The sequence below is a fragment of the Zootoca vivipara genome, chromosome 13, assembly GCF_965207765.1.
Source record: "Zootoca vivipara chromosome 13, rZooViv2.hap1.1, whole genome shotgun sequence".
NCBI classification, from domain to species: Eukaryota; Metazoa; Chordata; class Lepidosauria; order Squamata; family Lacertidae; genus Zootoca; species Zootoca vivipara.
Window position 1 is genome coordinate 26,962,936 of NC_142596.1, and position 26,033 is coordinate 26,988,968.

The window sequence follows — 26,033 nt, forward strand, 5'->3', positions numbered from 1 at the left end:
AAGCCCCTTCTGCAGCTACTGCTCATATGTTAGGTCAGCATTCCCCAACCTTGTGCTCTCCAGATGTTTTGAACGGAAAGCCCCAGCAGTCCCAGATAGGCTGCCTTGCTGTCCAAAACATCTGGAGGGCAGCAGGCTGGGGAAAGCTGTTAGGTGATAACTTGTTTGCTACTTGTGCCCTCGCCACCTCCCAAAATGTAGCCTCACCACCAATATTTGCACATTGCTCTCACTCACCACCCTGCTCCCAGATCACCATTTAGGTCCTAGGTGCCTCTTTCCCAAAACTGTTTGCTTGTGTACATCCCAGTGCATTGCAAGGGGCTCTGGGGATCCTTTCCAACTCTACAGTTATATGACTACTATACGCATGGCTGGAATAAACCCACATTTTAAATATGTGTATGGTTTTGCAAGCAGCAAAACAGACCCCAGTCTTTTAACAGTTGAAATAGAAAAGTTTATTTGGGGACCTGTAAACATCCCCTACCAAAAAAAAAAAAACATTTCAGAAAACTTGTGAGACACAATGGCAAATCCGTCCTATGTTAGAAGGTGCATTTGAACCCAAGACAAAAGTTAACCCCACAATTCTTCAGCTATGCAGGCAAAGAACACAGACTTAAACCCACACATTTTTACCCTCCCAACACCAAGAAAGCACATGAACCCCCTCCCCACCCTGTCCCTCCCCTCCCAAGCTGCAAGTAGACATCTGCGTTTGGTCCTCCCCACTCGGCTGGAAGCAAGAGTTTGTTTGCTTGTTTTGAAGGGGTTGGGGGATGGAAGAGGATGACAACACACCATCAAACCATCATCAGCTTGGTTTCAAGGGGGGGAAATGGGCCTAAAAGCATGCAGGAGGCTCGAGACTATGAAATGTTTCGTCACATTTCCAGCACCACATTCCAACACCAAAATCGATCCAATGACACGCTCCGGGAGGCTCTCCCCTTGAAAGAGATCCGTCTGAAGGAAAAGTGACCTTGGGACGTGGGGCGGCAACAGTTCCATCTGAAGACACAAAACACTATTCACTTGACACGGATGTCGGCTGCGCGGAAAGACGCGTGCAAGAGGAGACCGTGAGCAGACGTGGAACTGGGCAGGTCTGCTGCAGAGACCCAAGGATCCCTTCCAGTGATGCACACACTCATACACACGTGCACACACACCATGAGTGTGAGAAGCTTACACAGCTTTCCGATGATACTCCGGAGGTGCAACTTCATAGTCGCTTGCACTGAACAGCGCGGAAGAGTTCTTTGCTAGGTACCTGCGGACGGGGAAGGAAGGGAAAGAAGCGTTGAGAGGGTGCCCCAGCTGCCCCACTCAGTCTTTGGAAACCTTATAAGAAGCTGTGCATTGCATTAGAGGAGCTTCTAGGACCAAGGTGGAACTGTCAAACTCCCTTATTATTTTTGCTGTTGGGCGTTATTAATGTAATCTTGTTATAGTACTGAAATGTTGTTTTGCATGTTGTTATATTTACCGTTGTGGGAAAGCGGCATACAAATACCGTATTTTCCCATGTATAGGACGACGCTTTTTGCTAAAAAAAAAAGAGAGGCAAAAATTGGCTGTCGTCTTATACACGGATAGTGAATGCAGAGGGGGGGACGACGTGCAATTAACAGCAGCAGCAAGGAGATTGGCAGCGGCGATTGGGTGGGTGATTGGTGACGGCGGCAAGGCCTGCTGGTAATTGGCTGTGGCAGCAATTGGGCAGGCGATTGGTAGCTGTGGCGAGGCAGGCAGGCGATTGGCGGCTGGGGCAAGTGGGCTGTTGGTGGCAGCGAGCGGGCAGACAATTGGCGGCTGCGGCAAGGTGTGCGATCAGCAGTGGCTGTGGCAAGTGATTGGCAGTGGCGGGCAGGCGGATGAGCAATTGGCGGAAGTGACCTCCCCCACCCCCTAAAAAAGTTAAAAAACTTAATTTCGGGTTAAAGGGGGGTCTTATACATGGAAAAATACGGTAAAATGGTGGCAGTTGGATGGGTTTTGGGAGAGGATGTTGCAAAAGAGTCAAGCTGTCTGAAGAAGTATGAAGGAACCTCCTGGCACTGATAGATGTTTCTTTGGCCCTTTTCCTCTTCAGTTCTTGTTGCGGATGTTACTTTTGCTCTGTCCCATAAGTCCATTGCTTAGTCATTACCCGAATGTAACGCTCTACACATGTGTAAAGCTAAAGCGAGGGAATGTCCCTACATAAGCCTGTTTAATTTATAGGCCTGTGGACCCCACTGCTATGTTGTTCTGACCAAGCCATCTCAGACATCACAACTGGGTGTGGTTGATAGAAGAAAATCCACAACAGTGTCCAGTCTTGGTCTTATTGTGTTAGCTCGGCATTGCAAGGAATGTGGAGACAGGCCTACAAACCCAGCTCACAGCTCCATCACATGCTTCCCCTCAGCCCCACAAGCCCCCCCCTCTTGCACTATTTTGTAGAACTAGGACAGAAAGTCAGAACACCCCTGGGCTGTGCCCTTAAGCAAGGAGGAAAGGGAAGCTCAACTGCTCACCCAGGCAGACAGAAACCTCTGCACCTACACAGGTACCGCTTCAAAGTAACTCACACAGAAATCTAGCATTTTGAATATGAAAAAAAACAATGATCTCTTTTTCTCCCCACTTGTGGGAGGAAACATTTCTACCTGCCCATATTAAGTGGCAGAGTTATGTTACGACTTTAGACAGAAGCAGAGCAAATCCTAGCCAGTATGTTAGTGTGCCAGAATAGGATCTGGGAGGCCAGAGTTCAAATCCCCACCCAACAATGAAGCTCACTGGGTGACCTTGGGCTGGTCACTTACTCTCAGCCTAACCTACCTCACAGGGTTGTTGCCAGTATAAAATGGGAAGCGTGAGAACTATGTTAGCACCATGAGCTCCTTGGAGGGCAGGTAGGATACAAACATAATAATAATAATAATAATAGGAGGAGGAGGAGGAGGAATTCCCAGAGGGCTCACTGCCTGCTGCAGCAAAAACAAGGGGGCTTGTGGCACTCGGAAGGATTTGAATTGGACTCAGAAGCTCTGCAAGGGGGCATATTGTGTTAGCAGCACAAGTTTGTGGCACAGCAGTAGACTAGGTCAGATCACTAGGGTGGATCCTTTGAGATTTGGCCCATTAAGGGCTTGCTGTATCTATGCTGCCTCTCAAAAGCCTGAAAAAAATGCTACACTTCTCTAAGGAAATCCATGAGATTAAGAGACCATGGAAGAGGACTTCTAATCCTGTCCCATCATCCATCAACATTTCAGCTTGCCAAGAGATAAAAGCACACTAGAAGGAAGAAGACCCCTGGAGGTGCCCACAACCCCCCATGCAAACACCTTTGCACAAAACACAAGCTTTCACAAGGACCAAGGTGCCTCTCTCAACTCGGCAGATATCAAACGCGATCCATTGTACATACTTTAGAAAATCGTGCAAGTAGTTCAACAGCAAGGCCAGACTCTTCTCGTCCAAGGGCGTGTAAGCGAGCATGGCTCCGATCCGGACTGTTCAGACGGTAATTTAAGGACAAGGGAGAAGACAACGTTAAGGGAAGCATTTCCACAATTCATAAAATTCACTCGCTCTATTTCCAGTTGAGTTGTCCAGCCATCACATCATACAGGTCATGACTGCAGCTGCCTTTTGAAAGTGACACATTAGTGATCCTAAAGCAGAGATAAAGTTTCAGGGATGCCTGGAAAGCCCCCTGGGTCAGAAACAAGTGAGGAAGCATTTTGGAAAATAGAGAAGTAGCACTGAGGGTTATGAAAGGTCCACTTTGTATGTGCTGCTAACCCCTAATAAAGCCTGGGCAGTTTTGTCTAGCACAGTGGCTGGTACCACCCTCCAGGGTGTGGCATTACCTAGCAGGGTGCTTAGAGGCAGGGGAGGGCTGGAGGTATAAATGGCTGCCAGGCTTTGAAAAACTGGTGGATCATGTTCATCCATTTAGTTGAATTAAACTAAATAGTTTCAACTGGATATTGAAAAAATGTGAAATACACTGTCACCATTTTAAATTTGCTTGTGTTATCTTCCTTAGTGGGTCTTGCAAACTGCTATCCTGAACAATGCTTTTTATAGGGCAGGGGGCACTGGGGGTAAGTTTATGGAACCAAGGGGGCAGCTGCTCCCCAAAGCTTGAGGCTGGAAGCTTCCACCCAAAGGAGAGCAGTGCAACTCCTAAGGCCTCATTTATGGAGAAATCACACCACATGCTCACTCACATGAACTTCTGCAATGATGCCGCCCTACACCCTGGGCCTCCAATAGCTCTTTGTGCTCAATTCTCAATTTCCCCCAACATAATTCTTATGTCTCTTATAATCCCCCCCTCCCCATTCAATGAATTGCTTTGTGCAGCTTTAAGGTAGGTTCGAAAACAACATGAATGCTGCACCTGTGAAGGAACAGGACATGCATACCGGAAAAGGATGGCCTCGTTTGTCAGCTAAGAAGCGGCTTCCACTGGCATTTTAAAAAACAGTCTCCTTATAAAAGTGCTGCAAGCCACATTTGTAAAATGTATCTTTCAGGCCAGACTTTGCGACCTGATGCGCTCCAAATGTTTTGACCTACAGTTCCCAGAAACCTCAGGCAGCATGGCTGTGCTCCCATCAGGACTCAGCATGCTGGCCGGGATTGGTGGGAATCGCAGACCAAAGTGACGGTTACCAGGTTGGGAAAAGCCTTTTGTGTCCCACAAACTATGTACATACCAAACAGCCGCAGGAGGTGGGGAGCTCCGTACACCTGTGACATCGGTGCATCAGGATGGTCCGCTAAGATTTCTGCGTACTGCGGCCTCTCAAATTTATAGAGCAGCTGTGTGCCCAGCATGACGTTGAAGTACTCTTTGATGCCCGCCACGACTTCGTTAACAGCATATTCTCTGGTGCACAGCAAGAAAAATGCAGGGTCAGCAACAGCCAGAACAAGAATTAATTATTAATGATTATTAATAGTTTATTTATACCCCGCCCATCTCTCCGGGAGGCTTACAGCATATATAAAAACACAAACATAAAAAAAACTTCCCAATACAGGGCTGCCTTCAGATGTCTTCTAAATGTTGTGTTATCTCACTGACATCTGAAGGGAGGGTATTCCACGGGGTGGGGGGTGGAAATGGACAAGGCCACCAAACCCTCCTGCTCTGGGAATTCTAGCTGTCACCTCATCTCCTGCTGACCTCCATCTGTGCACATCTGCAGAGTGTTCTCAGCAGCTGGGAACCTCCAATTCCCACCATCCCTGGCTGTGCTGGCAGCTGAAGCCTAACAACATCTGGAGGGCCACAGATATTCTCCACCCCCTGGTGTTATCTGCTCTGCTCCCAGGCTGGCCTTTGCATAAGAACATAAGAATAGCCTGCTGTTTCCCAGCATCCTGTTCTCACAGTGGTCAACCAGATGCCTGTGGGAAACAAGCTACAGACCTTCGGGCATGGACATCATCCCACCCCCTTTCGTGTGTCTCAGAAGCCTATCGTAGCAATAAGCCGTTTGTGGGGGGCCTGTGTAAGTGCATGCATAAAATCATGAGCCTGCATGCAGGGCAATTGCTTTTTTAAAAAATTAAAGAACACCTAGAATTTATTTTTATTTTTTATGACACTGCACAAATTATCTTTTCTCACAATAGGGCACTTCAACACCCCTAAGGAAGCTGTCTTGACTGGCACAGCCTCTTGGCCTTCACGGCAACCCTGAAACTCGGCAGTCACATTCTGGACTAACTTTTTTGCACAAAGCAGGATTCTGTTGACACCGCGATTGGTGTATTACCATGCTTTTGACATGATTGGGCTATTGCCAGATCAAAGCTGGGTTGGATCCAGTCGCCCTCTTCAGCATGGCAGAGAGAGCCTGTTCGGATGGCCTCAGAGAGTTACAAATTCAGTTGTGTCCCGGAATGCTTCAGGAAATGTTTCAGGATATTACAGTGGGCTAAACTCTGTAAAACCCCTTTGTGGATAAATGGAGTCAGGCGTTCAATGGGTCAATTGACCAGGGTCGCTTCCCGGCACCCTTTTCTTCCAGGTTCACGCAAAGCAAGCCCCCAAATAATTTACCTCAAACCGGGCTGGGGGAGAAGAGAACTACAGAATTGGGTTGTAAGATTACTTAAGGCATGGCTGCAAAAAAACAACAACCCAAATCGTCATGCTGAATTTGAGCCAGCCTTCCTGCAGGACTGGAAGCGGGTATTCAATATAGCGTGTCTATATTTCTTTCCCTGGTTCTAAGCTGCTTTGAACAGCTGTGCAGCACATACAAGTCTCATGCAAATAGAGCCAGTGCAGCAAAACAGTTGGATATTAAACCAGGACCTGAAAGACCAGGGTCTGAATCCCCCACTCAGACATGAAGCTCACTGGGTGCCTGTAAGGGGGTGGGCTTACAGGGAACAGCCACCCCCATCAAATCCAGTTCTTTGAACGGCTCTGACAACAGCGGAGGGGCAGGAGACAGGAAGGAGGAAATGAGCGGAGTGGGGCAGGGCTCAGGCAGCATCCAGTATCGTGTGATACCAGCAAGGGAGGAGGGGCCAGCAGAGGTTTCTAGTGGGGAAACAGCAGAGGGGCGTCCTTTCAAATTCACCCCAGAACTGAGGCGATCAGCGGCTCGCAAACGCAAGGGGCAGAGATTTGGGGTCCCCAAACTACTCTACTGGGGGAGGAGCCAAAAAGCGCCATTGGGAGAATCTGATGATACTGAGTAGACATGTTTTCATGAAGCCCTGGCACTGTAAATAATATTCACAATAAAAGTCTTAAAGACAAGATGGTTTGGAGTGTCGTTGCTCGAGGGTAGCCAGCAACCACCCTGACAGCGCCCTTGAGCCAGCCACAAGGTTGTTGTGGGAATTAAATGGGGGGGGGCAGCAAGTAAGTAGAACCGTATATACCACCTTGGGCTCCTTGGAAGAAAAGGGGGTATATAAATGTAATAAATAAAGAGTTTGAGGTCAGCCTCCTCATATCAAAGGACCGATACTTTTGGTTAGCGATACTGCACAATGGGCCCTTCTGATGTGCCCTCCTCCTCCTCCTCTTCCTCCTCACTTGTTATCAGTGTTCCCTCGGGACTTCTTGTAGTTTGCGTAGTCCTCCAAAATGGAGTCAACATTCTTCTTGGCAGGAAGGTAGAAGAGCTACGGAAGAAAGCAAGAGGTGCCTGAGCCAGAACAAAAAAGACTGGAGCCAGGAGAGAGGTGCAACTCCATGGAACCTCTTCTTTCAAGTTGGAAGAAACTTGCACCTCCTTTGCAAGCACAAGATGGGAAGGCTGAAAGTAGCTAACTAGCCTACAAGGGAAAACCCCACTATGGTCTTTAGAAGTATGATCTGCGGGAGCCATCAAGGGCCACCAGGTTTTCCACCTGCCTTCCCACAATCTGCTGCCAGGGACCTTGTAAGGCAAAGATGCTTCTTAAGTATTCTTGCCTTCTCTTAATATTTCTGTAGGGAATGTTCTTTGCCTTTTTGGAAGGTGCATGGATGGGTTTAGTTTGTAATACTGCTGAAACGTTTTGAAATTCTATCAATTGTACTTGCATTATTGTATTTTTATGTGTTGATTTAGTCTTGGGAGCCTTTTTGGCTGAAAGGCGGCTTACAAACAAACAAACAAACAAACAGTAATATCACATTACGTAACAACCAACTCAGGTTACTGCAGGTGCTAAAAAATAAGCAGTCCATTTAGTAACACAATTTCAGAGTTACCTGCTTTTGCCGGGTGATCAAATCCCAGTCATCCACAAGCCACGGTTTCAGCTCCTCTGGTATTTTTACCTTGACTTCAACCCTGTTCATAAATGTCTCCTCCTGAAGAATAAAAGACACAAGTCCTGCATTCAGATACTGGCATCAAGCAAAGCACATTGTTGTGTATTGGGGCTCGGAAAATAAGGCAAAAGAACAGAAAAGGGCATCTTTTTTTTTAACAGTGTATCAGTTAATTTAACAATATTGCACCTCTGTATTCAGAGATGTCCTCACTAGCAAGATCCAAGGAACTGAGAACAGACCTTGGCACTGTGATGGCAGGACACAACCATTCAGAAGCCTGCACAAGGAAGAAAGCCTCAGCTGTCTATTGCCAGCCCTACAGGGAGGGTTGCCAAGTGTATCTTGTGATTCCATGAAGACACAAAGTTTCAAGGAGCTGCAAAATGTGTTCACTGCCACTCGATACAAGCATTCACGTACAGGTATTCCCACAAGCTGCATTTATTATTTGTTTCATAAAATCTATACACGTCTTGATTGTAAAAAAGAAAAGAAACCACGTATCAAAGCAGTTTACAAAAATATAAAATGATCAAGAAGAATTAGCAGCAATAATTTAAGACTTTTGAAAAGTTAAAATAACAATTGACTAAAAGCAGATTAAAATTCACACCAGCATTCAACCAATCTGCATCATAGCTGCCAAGTTATCCCTTTTTTAAAGGGATATTCCATTATGCTGAATAGGCTTCCTCGCGAGAAAAGGGAAAACTTGGCAGCTATGATCTGCGTAGGGTTGTCTAAGCAAAAATGTTTTTAACATGCAATGAAACAGTACAGAGAAGGCACCAGCCTAGTGTCAATTGGCAGGGAGTTCCAAAGTGTAAGTCCTGCTGCACTAAAAGAGTTTTTACAAATGTGTAACAGCAGTTCCACTGATCGAAGCTGTAAATTGGGTGTATGTGGTGTATGGAGATATTGCTGGTAAATTGGTCCCAAGTTGTTAAGGGCTTTGTATACTAATAGTAACACCTTTAACTTGGCCTGGTAGTAAATTGGCAACCAGTGCAGATCTCTGAACACAGGTGTTATATGCAGACAAGGCCTCACTTGTGTCAGCAATCGTGCTGTAGCATTCTGCACTAATTGCAGCTTCCAGATCAAGGGCAAAAGAAATCCCATGCAGAGTGACTTGCAGTAATCCAATACTGAAGTAAGGGATTTGAAAAAAAAAAATATTATTGCCATCTATCCCCCTTCCTTGTGAAGTTGCCCAAAGGCCAAGATGGATCCAAAACATATTGGACATTCTTTGCTTTTTAAGACTTGCAAACTGTTATAACTGTGTAATGACTGCAACCCAACAAGAGGAACTCTACCTAGAGTCCCGGACAGTCCAAAATACTTACACTTTCAACAGTGGGATCTACACGAGCCCTTTTCTTCCTGGGAGGCTGAGGGTTTTCATTAGTGCTGCTGCCTTCACCGATTCCAGGAGCTACACAAAAGAGGCAAGGGAATCACTGTTGTGGTTTTAGCTAAACGTTTTACACAGGTGGCAGTTCACACACAACACATACTCGCGGAAGGGGTCTACTGGACAGAATCAGAAATCAGACACACACACACTGCACCCCAATGTTGTGGCAGCCCCTTTAAAATAATCACTGGGATCCTGGATGCAAAACCCATTTTTAAGTTGCTCAGCATTGCTAAGAACTGCTTTGGGAGTAGCTCCAATGTCCTGAGTTAATTGAACTGATTACAAACTTTTTGATTGACTTAAAGATGCATCCCATTGATTGGGCAATGCTTTTTAAGAAGTATTACATTAAAACTTTTAGTACTAGCAGGCGCTAAAAGATACTTTCCCTCTGTAAGTTATGAGGGAAGATCCCTGCTTCAAGCAAAACCTTAAAGAAAAAAGTAACTATTGTTTCATTCAGAGCAAGCCATAGTCTAGACATGCAGATTTAATCTGGTAGCTGATCAAAACTCAACTAAGATTTCTAGGGCTGCCACCTGATTAGAGTAGTTTTTATCACCCAAAGCAATTAACTGTTTTTTCCCCTTCCCCTTTTATTTATTTAAAGATACCAATATAAAAAATTTTCAAAGTTCTAGCAGGATGTGCATTATAGTAGGGCTGCCTTTTAACGCTTGTTCGTATTTATGTAGAGTGGGCAGCTTTGAATAAATTACTGCAGCAAAACAACAGCAGATAAAAAAAATTGCCTCCAAGTAACTAATTGAAAGTACTGCTGCTGCTGCTGCTGCTCCCGGATTCTAGGACAGGCATCCCCAAACTTTGGCCCTCCAGATGTTTTCGACTACCAATTCCCATCTTCCCCAATCACTGGTCCTGTTAGCTAGGGATCATGGGAGTTGTAGGCCAAAACATCTAGAGGGCCGCAGTTTGGGGATGCCTGTTCTAGGAACTTCGATTTTGGAGCCAACACACTGGGAGGGCCATCTTTTCCTTAACCCCTTTTGCTCTTACAAAAGTAAGGTGGGGCCTGGGGAGAAATGTTGGCGAAACATTGAAAATCTAGAAGAACGTCATGCTAGATAAGAGTGGGCAACTCAAAAGAGGTGCTCTTACTTTTCTGTTTGTTCTTTTTGGTCTTCCTGCCAAAGGGAAAATAGACACTGTTATTGCACATGCAAAGCAAATATAACACCAGCACTGTTTTTTTTTAAAAAAAGTTCCCTCTTCTAAGCCCAATCACTTGATCTGTAAGGGACTGACCAAGCCATGAAGTGCAAGGCCCCGTGTTGAAAGGAACGTCATCCACACAGGATAATTCAAGGTGCTTAGGCCTAATACAGAAAGGACAGGCTTTGGTATATGTAGAAGCTGCTTTCCCGGCATTTGCTAAAATAAAGGAAGAGCTACATGCTTTAAATTTTCTGCAAAGCTAGTACGCTTCCCCCGTGACTAACCATTCCTGCAGCTGCAAAGGCACACCAGAAATGTACACTGCCTTAAAAAAAAAAAGGTGTAGAAGCAGCCTCTTTCACCCCACCCTAATAGCTGGAAGCATGGCAGACCAGCCAACCACCTGCCTTCATGATTTATAAAAGAGCACAGCTACAATTCACATCAACATGTTACACATGGGGCTTCCTATGAAGACGGTTCAAAGACCTCAGATAGTGCAGAATTCAGCAGCTAGGTAGCTCACTGGGGCAAGACAGACTGAGCCTATAACTACAACCCTGGCCCAACTGCATTGTCTGCCAATTAGTTTCTGGGCCCAATTCAAAGTGCTAGCTTGATCTATGAACCTTTAAACAACTCAGGACCACAATATCTCAAGGACCACCTCCACCCATAAGCACCGACTCAGATCTTGTGATCATCATCTGAGGCTCTTCTTTGGGTGCCTCCCCCACAAGAGGTCTGGAGGGTGGCAACAGGAGAACAGGCTTTTTCTGCAGTTGTCTCCCTGTTTGTGAAATGCTCTCCCCAGGGAGGCTCACCTGGCACCTTCATTACATACATTTAGGCACCAGGCAATATCATTTCTCTTCTCCCAGGCCTTTCACTAATTAAACAATCTATTGCCTTTTAAATGGGGGGGGGGTCATTCTTTTGTTTGTTATAATAACATAACACTATGTTATGTGCTTTCATGTTTTTATACTGTAAATCCTATGATCCTTGGATGAAGGGCGGTATATAAATTTAATATTAAGTGGAATATCCATATGCGGCATCTGAAAATCAAATCCACCCATCACAAGTGACCGGAGGAAGTACAAAAAGGAGCGATTAACCGAGATGGTGGTGGTTTTTTTTTATCATGTAGAACACCTTCGAGAAAGTCCAATGCATTAAGAACTGCATAAATTGTTATTCTACCAGCTATCTCCAGGAAGGATATTCCATTACAGTGGTACGTCAGTCTACGAACAGTCCTGTTAACGAACTATTCAGGCAATGAAATCCCCAAAACCGGAAGTAGGTGTTCCGGCTAGCGAACTTTGCCTCGGAAGACAAATGGAGGAAGGGCACCAGCGGCGGGAGGCCTCAGTAGAGAAAGCGCACCTTGGTTTAAGAACGCTTTGGTTTAAGAACAGACTTCCGGAATAAATTAAGTTCGTAAACCGAGGTACCACTGTATAACATGCCTATACATCATTTTTCAGAAAGAGAGAGAGAGAGAGAGAGAGAGAAACTTATAAATCTACACAAAGCAAGGAAATCTGGATTTCAGGATGAAGATCCTGGCGTGACAATCCATCCTTAACTCACCGCGTCGATATTGCAGGGGTCTCCAAACCGCAAACTGTATGCGCTCCATCTCGTCTGAAAAATCTAGGCACAATGGGGGTTGAGTTAAGGAGAGAGTGTCAGACCCGACACATGGAACTTTTAAGAGAATGCACTTCAGTTCAGCTGGAAAAGGCAAGGCAGCTTTTAGAGGAAGTTACAGCCCCATTCAACAAGTGTCTAGAGGGTGGGAAGCCTACAGGGGCTGACATCTTCCTCCTACCTTGAATGCTATTTGACATATCTGGGCTCTGTTATGTACACTATTCATTCATCCATGGAAGCAACACAAGGTTGAGCCCAAGCTTACACAGATCATTGGTGTTATTTTCTCAGAGGACACTTGGAGAAGCCAGCAGGCTCCCCTCCCAAGAAGGACAAGGCTAGTTTTGTTCGAAATCAATGCCCGCTGCACATCTTGCCACCTGCTCACTTGAGACTGCTCAACAGTAAGGGAAAAACTCCTGCGATATTATAGAAGCCATGACTGCCTAAAGAACGCCTGTTGGACCATTCAAAGCCCAGCCTCTTGGAAATGGTGGCAAGCTCGTTTCCCATCACGGTTCTTCATTGGAAGGCAGCTTCCTCAGCACTAAAAGTTACATTTTCCAAAGCAACATTCCACATGTACCAACAATACAGCTTTAACCTTTGGAAATATGCTTGCTAAGATCTTCAAGGCCAAAAGATTATGAGGGAAAGCCTTTAAAATAAAAAAAGAATAGAACAGACAAAATAGTTTCTTACACTTCAACATTTTTCTGCTGGAGTCCGGACGTTTTTTTCCCTGGTGCGGCCCCTCTCATCTTTCCTTCTGCATACTGTTCCCTTTGAAAAAGAGAGTCATCAAAACAGGACTTAATTAGAGGCATCTCTATGCCTCTATAGCCACAGCTGAGCACCTTCACCGTCACATCAAGAAACCTTGAGAAGGGGAAAGGAATTTGAAGAGGGTCCCAATGTACCAGTTGAAGACCAATGCTTTAGAGCAGCCTTCCCCAAACTGCTGTCCTCCAGATGTTCTTATTCTGCTGCTGAGACTTCTTTTGTAAAAATGAACTCAGAAATGTAACGTTTTGGACTACAATTCCAATCAGTCTCCACCAGCCCATCTGAAGGGCAACAGGTTGGTGAAGGCTGCTTTAGAGCAGTGTTCTTCAACCTTGGGCCCATAGATGTTTTTGGATTACAACTCCCAGGCAGCAAGGTTGAAGAACACTGTGCTAGAGGATCCATGAGAGCAAAATGCCACCACCCTGGGAACCCTGGTGGATAAGAAATATGCTAAATAAATAAAAATATTTTATTTCTCAATGCTAGGGGTATCCTTCAATATGGCGTTGCTTGGGTTATTTAATCAAAGACTGCAGTTGGTTCTGGTACTCTTGTGGATAAACAGAAATATCTCTGCAACAGAAGCCCTGCCTATCTTGCTATTCTTAACTGCCAGTGCAACTAGTTAAAATTTAACATTGGGAATGTCCCTAAGTATTGCACTGAAACTGTGGTATCCTGGTCTGTTCCTCTTGCCCTGACAGTGCCCATGCTGCAATTTTCCCCCCAACAGTGTTATATGTTTATATATACCTGCACAGAATGTGAGCTCCATCCAGTACGTAGTTCAGGACTACACAGAAGGCATTTCATAGTGTATGTTTAAAGCAATTTGGGGGTAAGTAGATTATAGCTCTAAAGAGCTCTCCTGCATGAGCAATGAGAGAAGGGAACCTTTTCCCATACTAGGGGAAGTGAGTTCTACAAAATTCACACAAACATAAAATCCATATAATACATAGTCAGGCTGCAGGGGAAGAGACTGTGCTGAACCCTCAAGGGGCTGTCTTTCCCATTTGTCCTGCCCTCCGCACCCCAGCCTGCAACTCTTATAAGGAGAAGCAGCTCCCCAAGAATTTACTGCTGCTCTCTCTGCTATCTTTGGGGGCACACCCCCTTCCCTTTTGGCAGAGGCAATAATGTATTCATCTTTTTAAATTTTTGCTGTTTTAAGTTTGTGTTACATTGCAAAGGCCAAAGGTTCCCCACACCTTCCTTACACAAGAATACAGAGACCCCTGTAAAAACCAACAACCACTTATTATACACTGGCCTGGCTTAGTTCCTCCATTACTAGGTAATACTCACTGATTGGCCTTTTGAAGTTCTTTCTGCTTTTGCAGATTGGTGTCCACGTATTTGAGCACTCTGCTTTCTGGAACCCATTCATCCCAGCTGCAAGGGAAGGGAAGAGTTTTCAGGAGCTACATAACAAGAAGCCCACTGCCTAGCTGTTAATTCAGTGGCCTCACAGAAAACCAATAAACTTTATTCATATATTAAACAAAATATTTATAGACAGCTACTTATAAAAACTTTGCTGTTCTGACTTGCAGCCCTGCCTAACACAGGGTTACAGGCACAAGCGGGTGGATTTCGCCTAAGTTTTGGAATCCAGCTATTCAATCAATTCCTGTAGAAAAAAGAATCATTGTTCTAGCTGTTGTTGTTTCATTAAGAAGCACTTTAAAGTTAGCTGAAAACTACATTCATGGAGAAAGTTTGGGAACACTTTCTGATTGGGCGACAGGATTATGACCTTATGGTTTACCATCCCCAGCTATGACTGATCAGTTTTCAGCTTATTCTGTGGGGTTTACAGACACACACACACACCCTTTTTCCATCGCTCTGTTGCCACTGATCAGGCCACCAAAACCTGCCAGGACTTCCACTGTGCCTCTCCTGCCCAATCCGCTGTCAATTCTTGCAAGCCACAAAAACATTGCTTTGGCACGGCAGGCCTTTTGAGGCAGGCACAAGCTTTATTCTAGCGGGAGCTTAGAGAGGGAGGACAGGCAAATTACTCCCTTTCCCCACAACCACCTTGGGAGTGTGTGTGGAGTGGCTGAGAATAGATAGCAGCCTTCAGGGAGGACTGTTAGATTTGAGTAAAAAGAGAGGGCGTAGTCCGATGCCTTGATTGTGGCCCACAATGCTGGGAGAGCACCACATGGGAGGAAAGCAGGAGGGTGCCCTGTAATCTGTGGGCAGATCAAGACTCCTTTTTTGTGTCAACTTAAACCTGGCAGAGAGGGAAGCAGCCTTCAACTTAGGAAATTTCAGTTAATATTTCCACAGAATAACTAGTTAAATTTGGGGGTATCTTTTTATTCCTTTTTCTCCTTTCTGGTAAATTATCAATGTCTGCAGCAGGAACCATAATCATTACTTAGCATGTAATTCATCTTTTTCCTATCCTGGTGCCACCCAAATGTTTAGAACTATAGCTCCTGTCAGGCCCAGCCAGCACAACTGTGCTCCCACCAGCCCTAGTATCATACAGCCATGTTGCCTGGGCTGATGGGAGTTGTAGTCTGAAACATCTGGAGGATGCCAGAATGGGGAAAGCAGATGTGAATGAATGCAATTATAGCTATGATACTGAAATTAGAGACTTAGGAGAAATCCCCATTTCACATTCTGACTCACACCACCTGTAACTGTTTCTCCAGCAAGAGGTGAAGAGCCAAGAGCCTTCAATAATTCACAAAGCTGTGTTGCCTGGGGTTTTTTTGCTCAGAAGCCTCACAATTGTGGCAGTGAGTAGACAAGGTTGACTTATGGGTTCAACACTATTATTATTTTATTAATCTTGAAACTTCAAGCACATCTGAGATTGTTGCAATAAAATAATCAATACATAAAAATATAAACACATAAGAAAGCTAACCAAAATGTGTGTCAAAACAAAATAAAAAAATCCTTCCAGTAGCACCTTAGAGACCAACTAGGTTTGTCATAGGTATGAGCTTTCGTGTGTATGCAGACTTCTTCAGATACCTATGGCAAACTTAGTTGGTCTCTAAGGTGCTACTGGAAGGATTTTTTTATTTTGTTTTGACTGCGTCAGACCAACACGGCTACCTACCTGCTAAATGTGTGTGTGTGTATAAAACAGATCAACCGAAGTAAAAAAGCTTAGGAAAATAAAATAGGTATCTGCCTGGCACCAAAAAGATACCAAAGCAGGTGCCAGATATTCCTCTCTGGGAAAAGCATTCTAAAGTCAGAGCACCACCACAGAGAAGGCCCTTTCCCCTGAAACCACAATATGTCAGAAAAACCTAGAGAAGAGCCTCTTCTGCAGATCTCAATGAATTGACAGGTACATGTGAACCCATATAATTTTCCAGGTATCCTGGCCCTAAGCCACGATGGGTCTTAAAAATCAAAAGCAGCACTTTGAGCTGGGCCCAGAAATAACTGACAGGGAGCTGGTCTTGTTGGTGAAACGCTGGCATCACAACAGCTGTCCTCAGTTGCTCATCTAGAAGCCATATCCCTGAACTAACTGTAGTTACCAAACCACCTTCAGGAGCAGCTACACACATAGTGTGTTTTGGCAGCCTAGCCCAAAGGATGACTGAGGACAGGCTGCCATCTGCTTTGGCTGGAAATGCCAGGGATGAAATCCTGCAAAGATGCTGCACATATTTTGTACTGCCCCAACTTTCTGACCTTAAACATTAGTTTAAGTTGCCAGAGAAATGAAGGAACTTTAAGCATTTGTTGTTCATTGCATATTGATTTTTTTTTTGTTTTAATAATGGTTTTGTTATGATGGTGGCTATTTGATTGCCACTGTCACAGGCCATCCTGTGCTCCATTTTGGAGAAAGAGTAAGATATATAACTCGTATCAAATGCAGGTTTTGTTTGTTTTTTGTTATCGTTACTTAAAAATAAATACTCACTTCTTATTCCAACCACTGTAATGTATGAAGTATTTCACCTGTTTGTCCTTTATAGCAACCTTTACACACTAGAAGGAGGAAGAAGAAAGTCTGTCAATAACTTAGCAAGTTCACATGCAATTCAGAGACTTTTATGCCACTCTGGGCGAGATTAACAGTTCTTAGGCAGCCTACAGGGTATTTAATTGCCCCAGCCAAATCGGGTCCCTTGCTGTGGCAAGATGTTCTGGGAGTTCCCCAGCATGCAAAGTGTGAGCCCATCCTGCTCCTTGCAGCTGGGGACACGGTGGCTGCCCAGAGGGCACGATGTCCCCAGTCACTCGCCACACAGGCTGCCTCTCTTAGCATGAGGAATACGATACCATCAGTACTGCAGAAGGACTTCAAAAGGAAGGCAGGATGGAGCGGACCAGAGAAAGGGAGCCGGGCTGCTTGTGGCTGCTGTGTTTGCACAGGCTTGCTTCTGTGCGAGAATGCTGGCAGAGGAAAGCATGGTATGTGAATCAGGCCCTTTGGCTCTGGAGCCCCAGAGCAGGTTTTTTTGTTTTGTTTTGTTTTGCACAGCGCACGCGTCCCCCACCACCCCCTAAATCCAGCACTGCCATGGGTGGGTTAACGTCGTCTGCCACAGCAAACTACAGCCAACATACCTTTGCTTCGTAAAGAAGAGGTCCATGGAAACACAGCACCCGTTCACCTGTGAGAAAATTTCCATTTAGTAGGAAAAGCAGGCCTAGACGCACACGCACCACACAAACACTGAATAATATCATCATGGCACTGAAATGAAGATGCAAGGATCCGTTAACGTTCATCTTATTATTTCAGCTCCTCGTAAGAGCTTGGGCCAGGGTACGCAGAGCTGAACCGCCATTTTGCTCAAACTGGACTTCCCATCCACCAACCCAAATAAACAGGCATGTTCAAAAGCTGGTGTTTCTGTTGACGAGTGCAGAAAGGGATTCCAAGGCAACATATTTTTGCTTTCAAAGTTGAACGATAAGACACACAGAAAAAATCAGAGGATTTTTCATCTGTGCCTTTGAAGCAATGCAACTTCCTCATCAGAGATTTGGGTTGCACAGGACGCCAACGCCGCGGCCTGTGTGTGTGCGCGCGCATGGATGTCCTCATTTTCATGTTGAAATGCACAGAGTACCAAACCGTCAAGTCGCAATCTGCCTCCCTATAAGCTAAGAGGAAGACTTATTTGAGCACTGCTAATTAAGGGTGTCCAGACTCCGGGGCCTACCACAGAGAATGCCAGAGGTGTTGATCCTGTCCCAAACCAAAAGAGATGGCACAGGAGACAATGTGTCATATGCCCACCTGTGCTCAACCCACATGCATGAAGCCTGGGCTAGCTACTATTGTGCCAGGCTACGTGACAGAGCTCTGGTGCCCACAGGAGAGGGTGAAAGCCTCTGAGCAGGATGAGGGCATTTGCGGACAGAAAGAGGAGAGTCTGGCTGCTGCAGCTGGGCCAGCTGCCCAAAGGGGGTCCGCCTAGCCCAGCACCCTCCTCTCACAGTGGCCAACCAGGTGCCCCTCGTAGGAAGCCTTGAAGGCAGCAGGACCCCCCAACAGGGCAGAAGCAGCTCTCCCTGCCACAGGGATCCAGGAGCATCACTGCTTCCTACTGGGGGGTGGGGTGGGACACACCCGTTGTGGCTAGTAGCCATTATGACGAGTTGCCATTATGACTAGTAGGCAGTGAAAGGCAAATTCAGGTGTGTGTTTGGGGGGGGAGGGGCTCATTCTCCTCGGCCTGGCCCAGCAACCAGGGTCTTCCTCGGAGGAAGGCTGAGCCCAAAGACGCAGACAGGGGAGGGGGGAAAACACCCCCCACTGGCTCCCTCTCCCCCCTCCTGAGGAGTGGGGACAAAGAGAAGAACCAGAGGGGCCGTTTTGCTGCGGGGAAAACGGGCTCCTGTGCATGCACTGGCTGCCTGCCTGGGCTGGGGAGGGAGGGGGCAGAGCGGCCGCCGCCGCCCCCCGCCCGGCTCTGGGCGCCCCCTCCTCTCCCTTCGCGGTTGGAGTTCCGTGGTTGGGGGTCTCCGGCAGGGCGCCCCCTCCGTCCCCGGCTCGCCCCTCCCTCCTGCCGCTGCTCACCCTCTTGGAATTTGGGTTTGGGGTCCTGCTTGGGCGCCATTTATAAGCGACTCCTCCGCCTCCCCCTCCCCGCGGGGGCTCCTCAGCTGCGTCGCCGCATTATGGCAAGAGGAGGGGAGCCTCCGCTACGGCGCATGCGCGCGCACGGGATATTTCCACGCCTGGATCTTCCTCCTCTCCCGGGGCATGCTGGGGTTTGTAGTCTTCGGCGGCGGCTCCTCCTGCTTCCCGTCTCGTCGCTGCTGCGCCTGCCTGCCTGTCACATGAGCTGCTAAAACAAACCTCCTTCGTTTTAATTAACCAATGGGCAAAAAAGGCGCGCCCAACGTGGGGCTCGAACCCACGACCCTGGAATTAAGAGTCCCATGCTCTACCGACTGAGCTAGCCGGGCATTAGCACAAATCCTGCCGCCTGGAATACTTCTGCCTGCAACCCCTGATGCTGCTGCCTGGCTTCAAGCATCCGGCAATGTTGATCATCAGGCAGGTGCTTTCACTGTTTTCTTTTCAGCTTAAACATTTTTGCTTAGACATGCCTGTCCAGATGATCAAAAAGTTGATTCAAGTTTTAATCTACTCTTAGTCTATAGTCTATTGTCAGTCTCACTTTTAGAAATTCTTAAATTGTTGTTGTTATTTTGTCTTAGTGATACTCGAATTGTTTTATCTTTTTTCTACCCCCACTGAGGATTTTGAATTTATTAAAAAATTTTACAGTGAAGCAGTGTATAAGTTTTATGAAATAAATAAAATATCTGGAAGCTCTAGGGCCAGGATCTGGGCGGCATGGCAGAGGTGGCCAAGGGCGGCAAGCTGCCCCACACCACTAGCCTCTATGGGTGAGACGCCTCTGTCCCTCAGCCTGAAAGTGAGATCAGCACTGCACCAGGGGTCCTTTACCTTTACCTTTACGCTGAGAGGAAGCAACTGGTCCAAGGTCAGGACCTAGTGAGCTTTGTGGCTGAGTGGGGTATTTGAAACCAGGCCTCCCAGGTCCTAGTCCAGCACACTAACCTCTATGCCATGCTGGCTTTCATTTAACAGTTCAGTTTCCTTCTAATGGGATTGCATTGTAAGTCATGCTTGAAGTGTTGTTGTTTAGTCGTTTAGTCGTGTCCGACTCTTCGTGACCCCATGGACCAGAGCACGCCAGGCACTCCTGTCTTCCACTGCCTCCCGCAGTTTGGTCAAACTCATGTTCGTTGCTTCGAGAACACTGTGCAACCATCTCGTCCTCTGTCGTCCCCTTCTCCTAGTGCCCTCAATCTTTCCCAACATCAGGGTCTTTTCCAGGGAGTCTTCTCTTCTCATGAGGTGGCCAAAGTATTGGAGCCTCAGCTTCAGGATCTGTCCTTCCAGTGAGCACTCAGAGCTGATTTCCTTCAGAATGGATAAGTTTGATCTTCTTGATTATATTCTCTGCAGCCAAAGATGGAGAAGCTCTATATATACAGTCAGCAAAAACAAGACCTGGAGCAGATTGTGGCTCAGATCATCAGCTTCTTATAGCAAAATTCCAGCTTAAACTGAAGGAAGTAGGAAAAACCACTGGGCCAGTAAGACACAATCTAAATCAAATCCCTTATGAATACACAGTGGAAGTGAGGAACAGGTTTAAGGATTTAGATTTGGTGGACAGAGTGCCTGAAGAACTATGGATGGAGGCTCATAACATTATACAGGAGGCAGCAATGAAAACCATCCCAATGAAAAGGAAATGCAAGAAAGCAATGTGGCTGTCCAATGAGGCCTTGCACATGGAGAGGCGTGCAATTTGCCTGCTTCCTTCTCAGGATGGCAACCAGGGGAAAGGTAGGGTGTTGTGATGCCAACCTTGAACAGAGCAGCTGGCTTTCGTATTTCCATTGTGACAATGACTACAAAGGGTAGCCTCTCCCTTTTCCCACCAGATGGCACCCTTGTTCCAAGGCAGGGCTCAGTGATGGACTCCGTAAGCAGGAAATAATATATAATGGGCTCAATGAGCAGGGAAAGATATCCTATGAGAACATTGAAACTGCCTTCCCAGATCAGGCCAGGAGTTCTATTTCCAATAGAATAAAGTAATCCAGGTGCCTTTGGGAACCCAAAGCAGTGTGTGAGACTGATTTAAATAAATGGACACAATACCCAAGTGTTTCCAGGATTCCAGCTTCCAAATGGACAGGCAAACCACAGTTTATCACTGCTGACTGCTTTGGTGTTCGAAATGCTCAGCACTCCCTGTTTCCATTGCACCTCCATCTCTGGAGGCAAAGTTACAGCCATAGTTATGGTTTTGTAGAATTGTAGAGTTGAAAGGTACCCCAAGGACCATCTAGTCCAACCCCTGCAAAGTAGGAATCCCACCCACCGCCGTCCCTGGGTGGGCTCGAACCACCAACCTTCTGGTTAACAAGTCAGACATACTGACCCATTGAGCCACAGATACCTGTTTGTCGAGCCAGGCATTGTGCCGTATCCTATTTAGTGCAAGCCATTGTGTCTGTATCCGATTGTTGCTGCAAAGCATGCTTGATCAGTTCAGACATTGGGCCAAACCATAGGTAAGCTTCCCCAGCTATAGTTTGGCATGTCAGGCAGTCTTCCCCAATCTGAGACTCTCCAGGTGTGTTGGCCTGCAACTCCCACCAGCCCTTTTAGCACAGCTGGGCGGTGGGAGTTGTAGTCCAAAACATCTGGAGAGCAGCAGTTTATTGAAGGCTGATTCCTATCAGGTTCCAATCTAATGCTAGTTATTTCTATGGGATATTCAAATTGTGCATTATCTTACATAAGCTGTTTTGGGGGACTGAAAGACAAGATGCATTCAAATTAAACAGATTACTGAAAAGCAAAACGATATGATAGGATGTACGAGGCAGATTACCGGTAACTAGATCCATTTCAGTCTGGCTTTAGGCCCTTTTCTGGCATTGAGTTGGCCTTGGTTGGCCTGTTGGCTCACCTCTGCCTGGAGAGGGAAACAGGAATTGTGCTTTACCTGTGAGCAAAGTTCAGTGGATCTCCACGGTCAGAAAGGGAAGACCTGGATTTGCACAACTTTGAATCAAGAACCTTCTTACTGCTCCCAGTAAGCCTGGCGCTTGAATATCAGGAACCCTTCTTGGCATCTTTATTTCTGTAAACTCAAGCCCTAAATATCTGGGAGACCACCCTGCTTCCCCACAGACTGTCTGCAGTGCCGAAATTGGCAGAAGGGCTTCCTATGCCCCCAGAGGCTTGGCGGGGTGTGTGTGGTGGCAGCAGCCCAGGAGAGGGTCTTCTCTGTGGAGTCCCCTAAGCTATGGAACTCCCTCCCAGCAGTGGGACATCTGGTGCCTTCATTAGACAGAGTTTGGAGAACATGCACATCTTTACCCTGCCCTTTCAAACTCAAGGTGTATGTTTCAAGAACCCACCCTATTTTATGCATGGAAATTGTGTTCTTTTTTAAATAAATTAATAAATGCTTTAACCCGCCCTGGGAACATAGGTGGGCAAAAAATAGATTAACAAAAGTAATAACAACAACAATAATATTTATTATGGGAAGAAGCATTCTTCCCCGCGCCCCCCGCCCGTCCCTCCAAGCCAGCGACGTGCGTGGTTCTCCTCCCTCTCCACTTCGCCTGCGCTGCACAACATCCCTGCAAGGTGGGTTCCCAGCTGATGGACAGCATCAAGGTCAAGGAGCCACACTCTGGCTGCTGCGGAGCTGCAAGACCGCGCTTCTGCCACGCGGCGGCGCAGTTCCGGCCGACCAACAGCAGGCGGCGTCCCAGGGCTGTTCCGCCGGCCAGGCTGCCCGCAGTGGGGGCAGGAGAAGCGGCGGCGGCGAGCGCGTTCGCGTCGTGCAGCTGCTGCCTCCAGCCAGGGCGCGGAGCCGGGAGCCGCGGGCATGGAGGAGCAGGCGGTCGGGCGCCCCCCGCCAGCAGTCTGAGGACGCCCCCCAGCCGCCGCCGCCGCCGCCTGCCCAGCATGGCCCTCCCGCTGCTCCTGGTGGCCGCCCTCCTGGCCCGCCGGGGGGGCGGCACCGAGAAGCCAGGTGGGTGCTGCGGAGCGGGGTGGGGAGTCGGAATGTGTCGCCTGCTTTCTCCCTTGAAGGCTTCGTCTGCAGCCCCCGGCTCCTGGCAGGGAATGGTTCCTGGTGTATGAGCAGGGATGCAAAGCTTAGGTGCTCGGAGCATGCACAAAGTGCCTCGCAGGTCGCTCTCGTGTCCATTTTCAAGAAGGGCCGGCGGAGGCAAAGGTGCAGGAGGAGACTGTGCCAAATCGAGGGGGTGGCGGGGCGGGGGCAAGTCGGCGGTCCCGGCTCAAGTTGCAGCTTCTTGCAGCAGCAGCAGCAACAAACTTCTATACATTCCTTTGAAAATATCACTGCCTGCCATCTAGACTTCAGTGGGTTCTTTGGATGTTTGTGGACTGAATCTGGGCAAAAGGCTGCTTGGAGCAGCGCATCCCCCCAATTCTATTGTCTACTTGGAAATATTTGTGGCAAGATTGTGGGGGGGGGGGAGCGGGGAGACTCTCCTCCTCCTGGCATCCGGCAGCCTGTTTATATTCAAGGAGGGGGGCCCCTCCTTTGTAGCACCCGCTGGGCTTTCTCGGAAGAACAGAGGGATCTATCTCAGCTTTTTTAGAGTCCCAATCCAATCGAGAAAGTGGATAGAGAAAAGTTTTTCTCCCCGTTTTCCAACACTAGAACTCACGGTCATCCAGTGATGCTGAATGTTGGAAGATTCAGGACAGATAAAAGAAAGGAGTTCTTCCCGCAGCGCAGAGTTAAATTGTTAAATTGTGACAGCCTCCAAGTTGGATGGCTTTCAGCTGGCATCCCTTTGTCTCGAAAGACAATGGAGTGCACTTCCAGGGGGCCTGAAGTCAAACCAATGGCTTTTAAAAGCATCAAAACAGAAGGAAGAGCCTGGCTGTGGGGTCAGACCACTGGCCCATCTAGTTCTGCACCCCCTTTTCACAGTAGCCAACCAGATGCTCCAAAGGGAAACCCCGCAAGCAGCACCTGAGTGCAAGAGCACTCTGCCCACCTGCAATTCCCTGCAGGTGGTATTCAGAGGCACGATCGGGGATCATGGCTAGTAGCCATTTAAAAAGGATGAAAGACATTCATGAAAGATAGCGCTTTCAATAGTTACTGGCCACAAGGGCCAAAGTATATACAGTACTAGCTCAGGCAGCATGATGTTGAGCGCCAGTGACTGGAAAACTACAGGAGGGGAGAGTGCTGTTGTGCTCAGGTCCCACTTGAGGGCTTTGCCTTGGGGCACCTGGTGGGCCACTGAGAAAACAGGATGCTGGACTAGCTGGGTCCCCTTTGGCCTGACCCAGCAGCCAGGATCATATCCCGCTCTTGGCCTCTGGAGGACAGAGCGGAGGAAACTGGAGATTTGTCTACCTGCACTCTCAGGTGATGTCTGCCAGCCAGAGCTTAGGTGATAAAGCTTTGGAAAGCACAGGTTCCAGCTTGTTGTTTAGTCATTTAGTCGTGTCCAACTCTTCGATTCCAGCTTAGTAGAACAATAAAGCTTAGAGCTGGAAAGGACCTCAAGGGTCAGGTGTGCCAACTCCAGGGGCCTCTCGAAATCTCTGGGCAAGGAACCCCAGTGTTAAGGGGGCAGGGAAGGCTCCCGACAGTCAGACTCCCCGACCGTTCCTTCTCCATGAGCCTTGAGTGCCATCGACAGATGAGAAGGTGTTCTGTACCTTGACGTGACCCTGCTGACGAGTCCAGCACATCTTCCTTTGGCTTCATAACCTTGTAGGGAAAAATGCGGCTAGGCATAGCCTTGCAGCGACAATAACGCAGGTTTAAGGTGCTACTTGGCTCCTAACTTTTATATCTCAGTTTCTAACACTGGCCTCACAACTGCCTCATTGGGGCAAGATCTCCTGGGAAGAGTTACAGTGCTCGCTAGGCCTGAGCTGGGTTGTTTCTTTGAATAAAGAGCTCACTGACACCTTGTGAGTTATTGTTGACCGGCTTCCGGAGTTCTGGTCTAAAACACCTGGAAGGTGCCTTGTTGCCACCTTTGAGGGACTGGCCCTCCCTCTTTCCAGATGATCATTCCAAAGTATTTCCTGCAGGGGTTGGATCTGCCGACGCACAAGATCCTGGCTATGACGTCGTTCACCCTGTCAAGGTAGACGAGCGAGGCTTTTTCGTCTCTTACAACCTGTCCTACCGCTCGCTGTACAAAAGGGCCATCTCCTCGAGGAATCGCCCGCTTGCTTTCTACAAGCTGTACCACCGAGGGCAGGAGATGATGTTCAACCTGAGCCTGAACAGCCACCTCCTGGCTCCTGGCTTCGTCAGTGAGAGACGGTTTGGAGGCATCGCCCACGCCAAGATCCAGGCTTATAACCAGAACTCATGCCATATGATCGGGTCCGTTCAGAACCAGGAACAAGAAAGTGGATTGGCTGCTCTAAGCACCTGTGATGGGCTGGTAAGCGTCATGGACTCTTTGCATCTTAAAACATAGAACCATCGGATCGTAGAATTGTAGAGTTGCAAGGGACCCAGTGGGTCATCTAGTCCAACCCCCTGCAATAGACATCTTCAAATATCTCAAGGGCTGTTTTCTCCTACGCTGGAGGGTAGGTCTTGAACCAATGGCTTCAAGTTACAAGAAAGGAGATTCCACTACATATGGAAAAACCTTCTGAGAGTAAGAGCTGTTTGGCAGTGGAGCGGTCTCCCTCTGGAGGTTATGGACTCTCCTTCCTTGGAGGTTTATAAGCAGAGGTTGGATGGCCACCTGTCAAGGATGCTGTAGCTGAGATTCCTGCACTGTAGAGGGTTGGATTAGATGACCCTTGGGGTCCCTTCCAACTCTACAATTCTATGATTCTATGATTCTAATGCCTTCACCAACCTGGTGCCTTCCAGGTGTTTTGGACCACAACTCCTATCAACTCAACATCATTAGCCCCAGCCATCATGGCTGTGTTCTCCTCATTCCCAACATAACTGGGACTAATGGGAGTTATAGTCCAAGACATCTGGAGGGCACCAGGTTGGGGAAGCCTGGCTTAGAAACTGGCTTTAATGCATTGTAGAGTTGGAAACTTCCTTAATGGCAAGTTTTAAATGCCGCTGACCTTCAGTGCAACATCCCTCTTTTGTTATGTTTTTGCACAACATCTGGTTTGGC

At 47.4% G+C, this 26,033-nt stretch overlaps 2 protein-coding genes and 1 non-coding gene across 5 annotated transcripts in view; 1 reads left to right on the plus strand and 2 right to left on the minus strand.

Moving 5' to 3' along the window:
* Positions 1-437: 437 nt before the first annotated feature.
* Positions 438-18,986, minus strand: MORF4L1 (mortality factor 4 like 1). Of its 3 annotated transcripts, XM_035130519.3 has the most exons (14): positions 18,880-18,986; positions 17,418-17,464; positions 17,130-17,243; positions 16,768-16,835; positions 14,160-14,246; positions 12,765-12,845; positions 12,000-12,062; positions 10,344-10,369; positions 9,151-9,239; positions 7,736-7,837; positions 7,073-7,161; positions 4,725-4,897; positions 3,425-3,509; positions 438-1,276 (listed from the first exon to the last, which is right to left on the minus strand). In XM_035130519.3, the coding sequence occupies exons 3-14, from the start codon at positions 17,130-17,132 to the stop codon at positions 1,192-1,194; spliced, it is 951 nt and encodes a 316-aa protein (XP_034986410.1). In that variant the 5' UTR covers positions 17,133-17,243; positions 17,418-17,464; positions 18,880-18,986; the 3' UTR covers positions 438-1,191. The 3 variants fall into 3 exon arrangements, with proteins under 3 accessions (XP_034986410.1, XP_034986409.1, XP_034986412.1); XM_035130518.3 differs by lacking the exon at positions 17,130-17,243; XM_035130521.3 differs by lacking the exons at positions 17,130-17,243; positions 17,418-17,464.
* A 212-nt stretch (positions 18,987-19,198) lies between these two features.
* Positions 19,199-19,271, minus strand: TRNAK-CUU (transfer RNA lysine (anticodon CUU)). The gene has a single exon. It is a non-coding gene; the product is annotated as a tRNA-Lys (tRNA).
* Positions 19,272-22,657: 3,386 nt separating this feature from the next.
* The window catches only part of ADAMTS7 (ADAM metallopeptidase with thrombospondin type 1 motif 7), a 65,080-nt gene continuing 61,704 nt past the window's right edge, over positions 22,658-26,033 (plus strand). The window contains exons 1-2 of the mRNA XM_060282968.2: positions 22,658-22,906; positions 24,964-25,325. Coding sequence (XP_060138951.2) covers positions 22,840-22,906; positions 24,964-25,325 — 429 coding nt within the window. The 5' untranslated portion in view covers positions 22,658-22,839. The remainder of the gene's footprint in view (positions 22,907-24,963; positions 25,326-26,033) is intronic.

Bases quoted from the DNA above. Each gene is read 5' to 3' on its own strand.
- MORF4L1 (XM_035130518.3), bottom strand. From the start codon at position 18,919: ATGGCGCCCAAGCAGGACCCCAAACCCAAATTCCAAGAGG. The intron at 12,846-14,159 runs GTGAGTATTACC...TCTTTTTCAAAG, and splicing joins GAACTTCAAAAGGCCAATCA to GGAACAGTATGCAGAAGGAA. The intron at 9,240-10,343 runs GTAAGAGCACCT...TCTTTTGTGTAG, and splicing joins CAAAAAGAACAAACAGAAAA to CTCCTGGAATCGGTGAAGGC.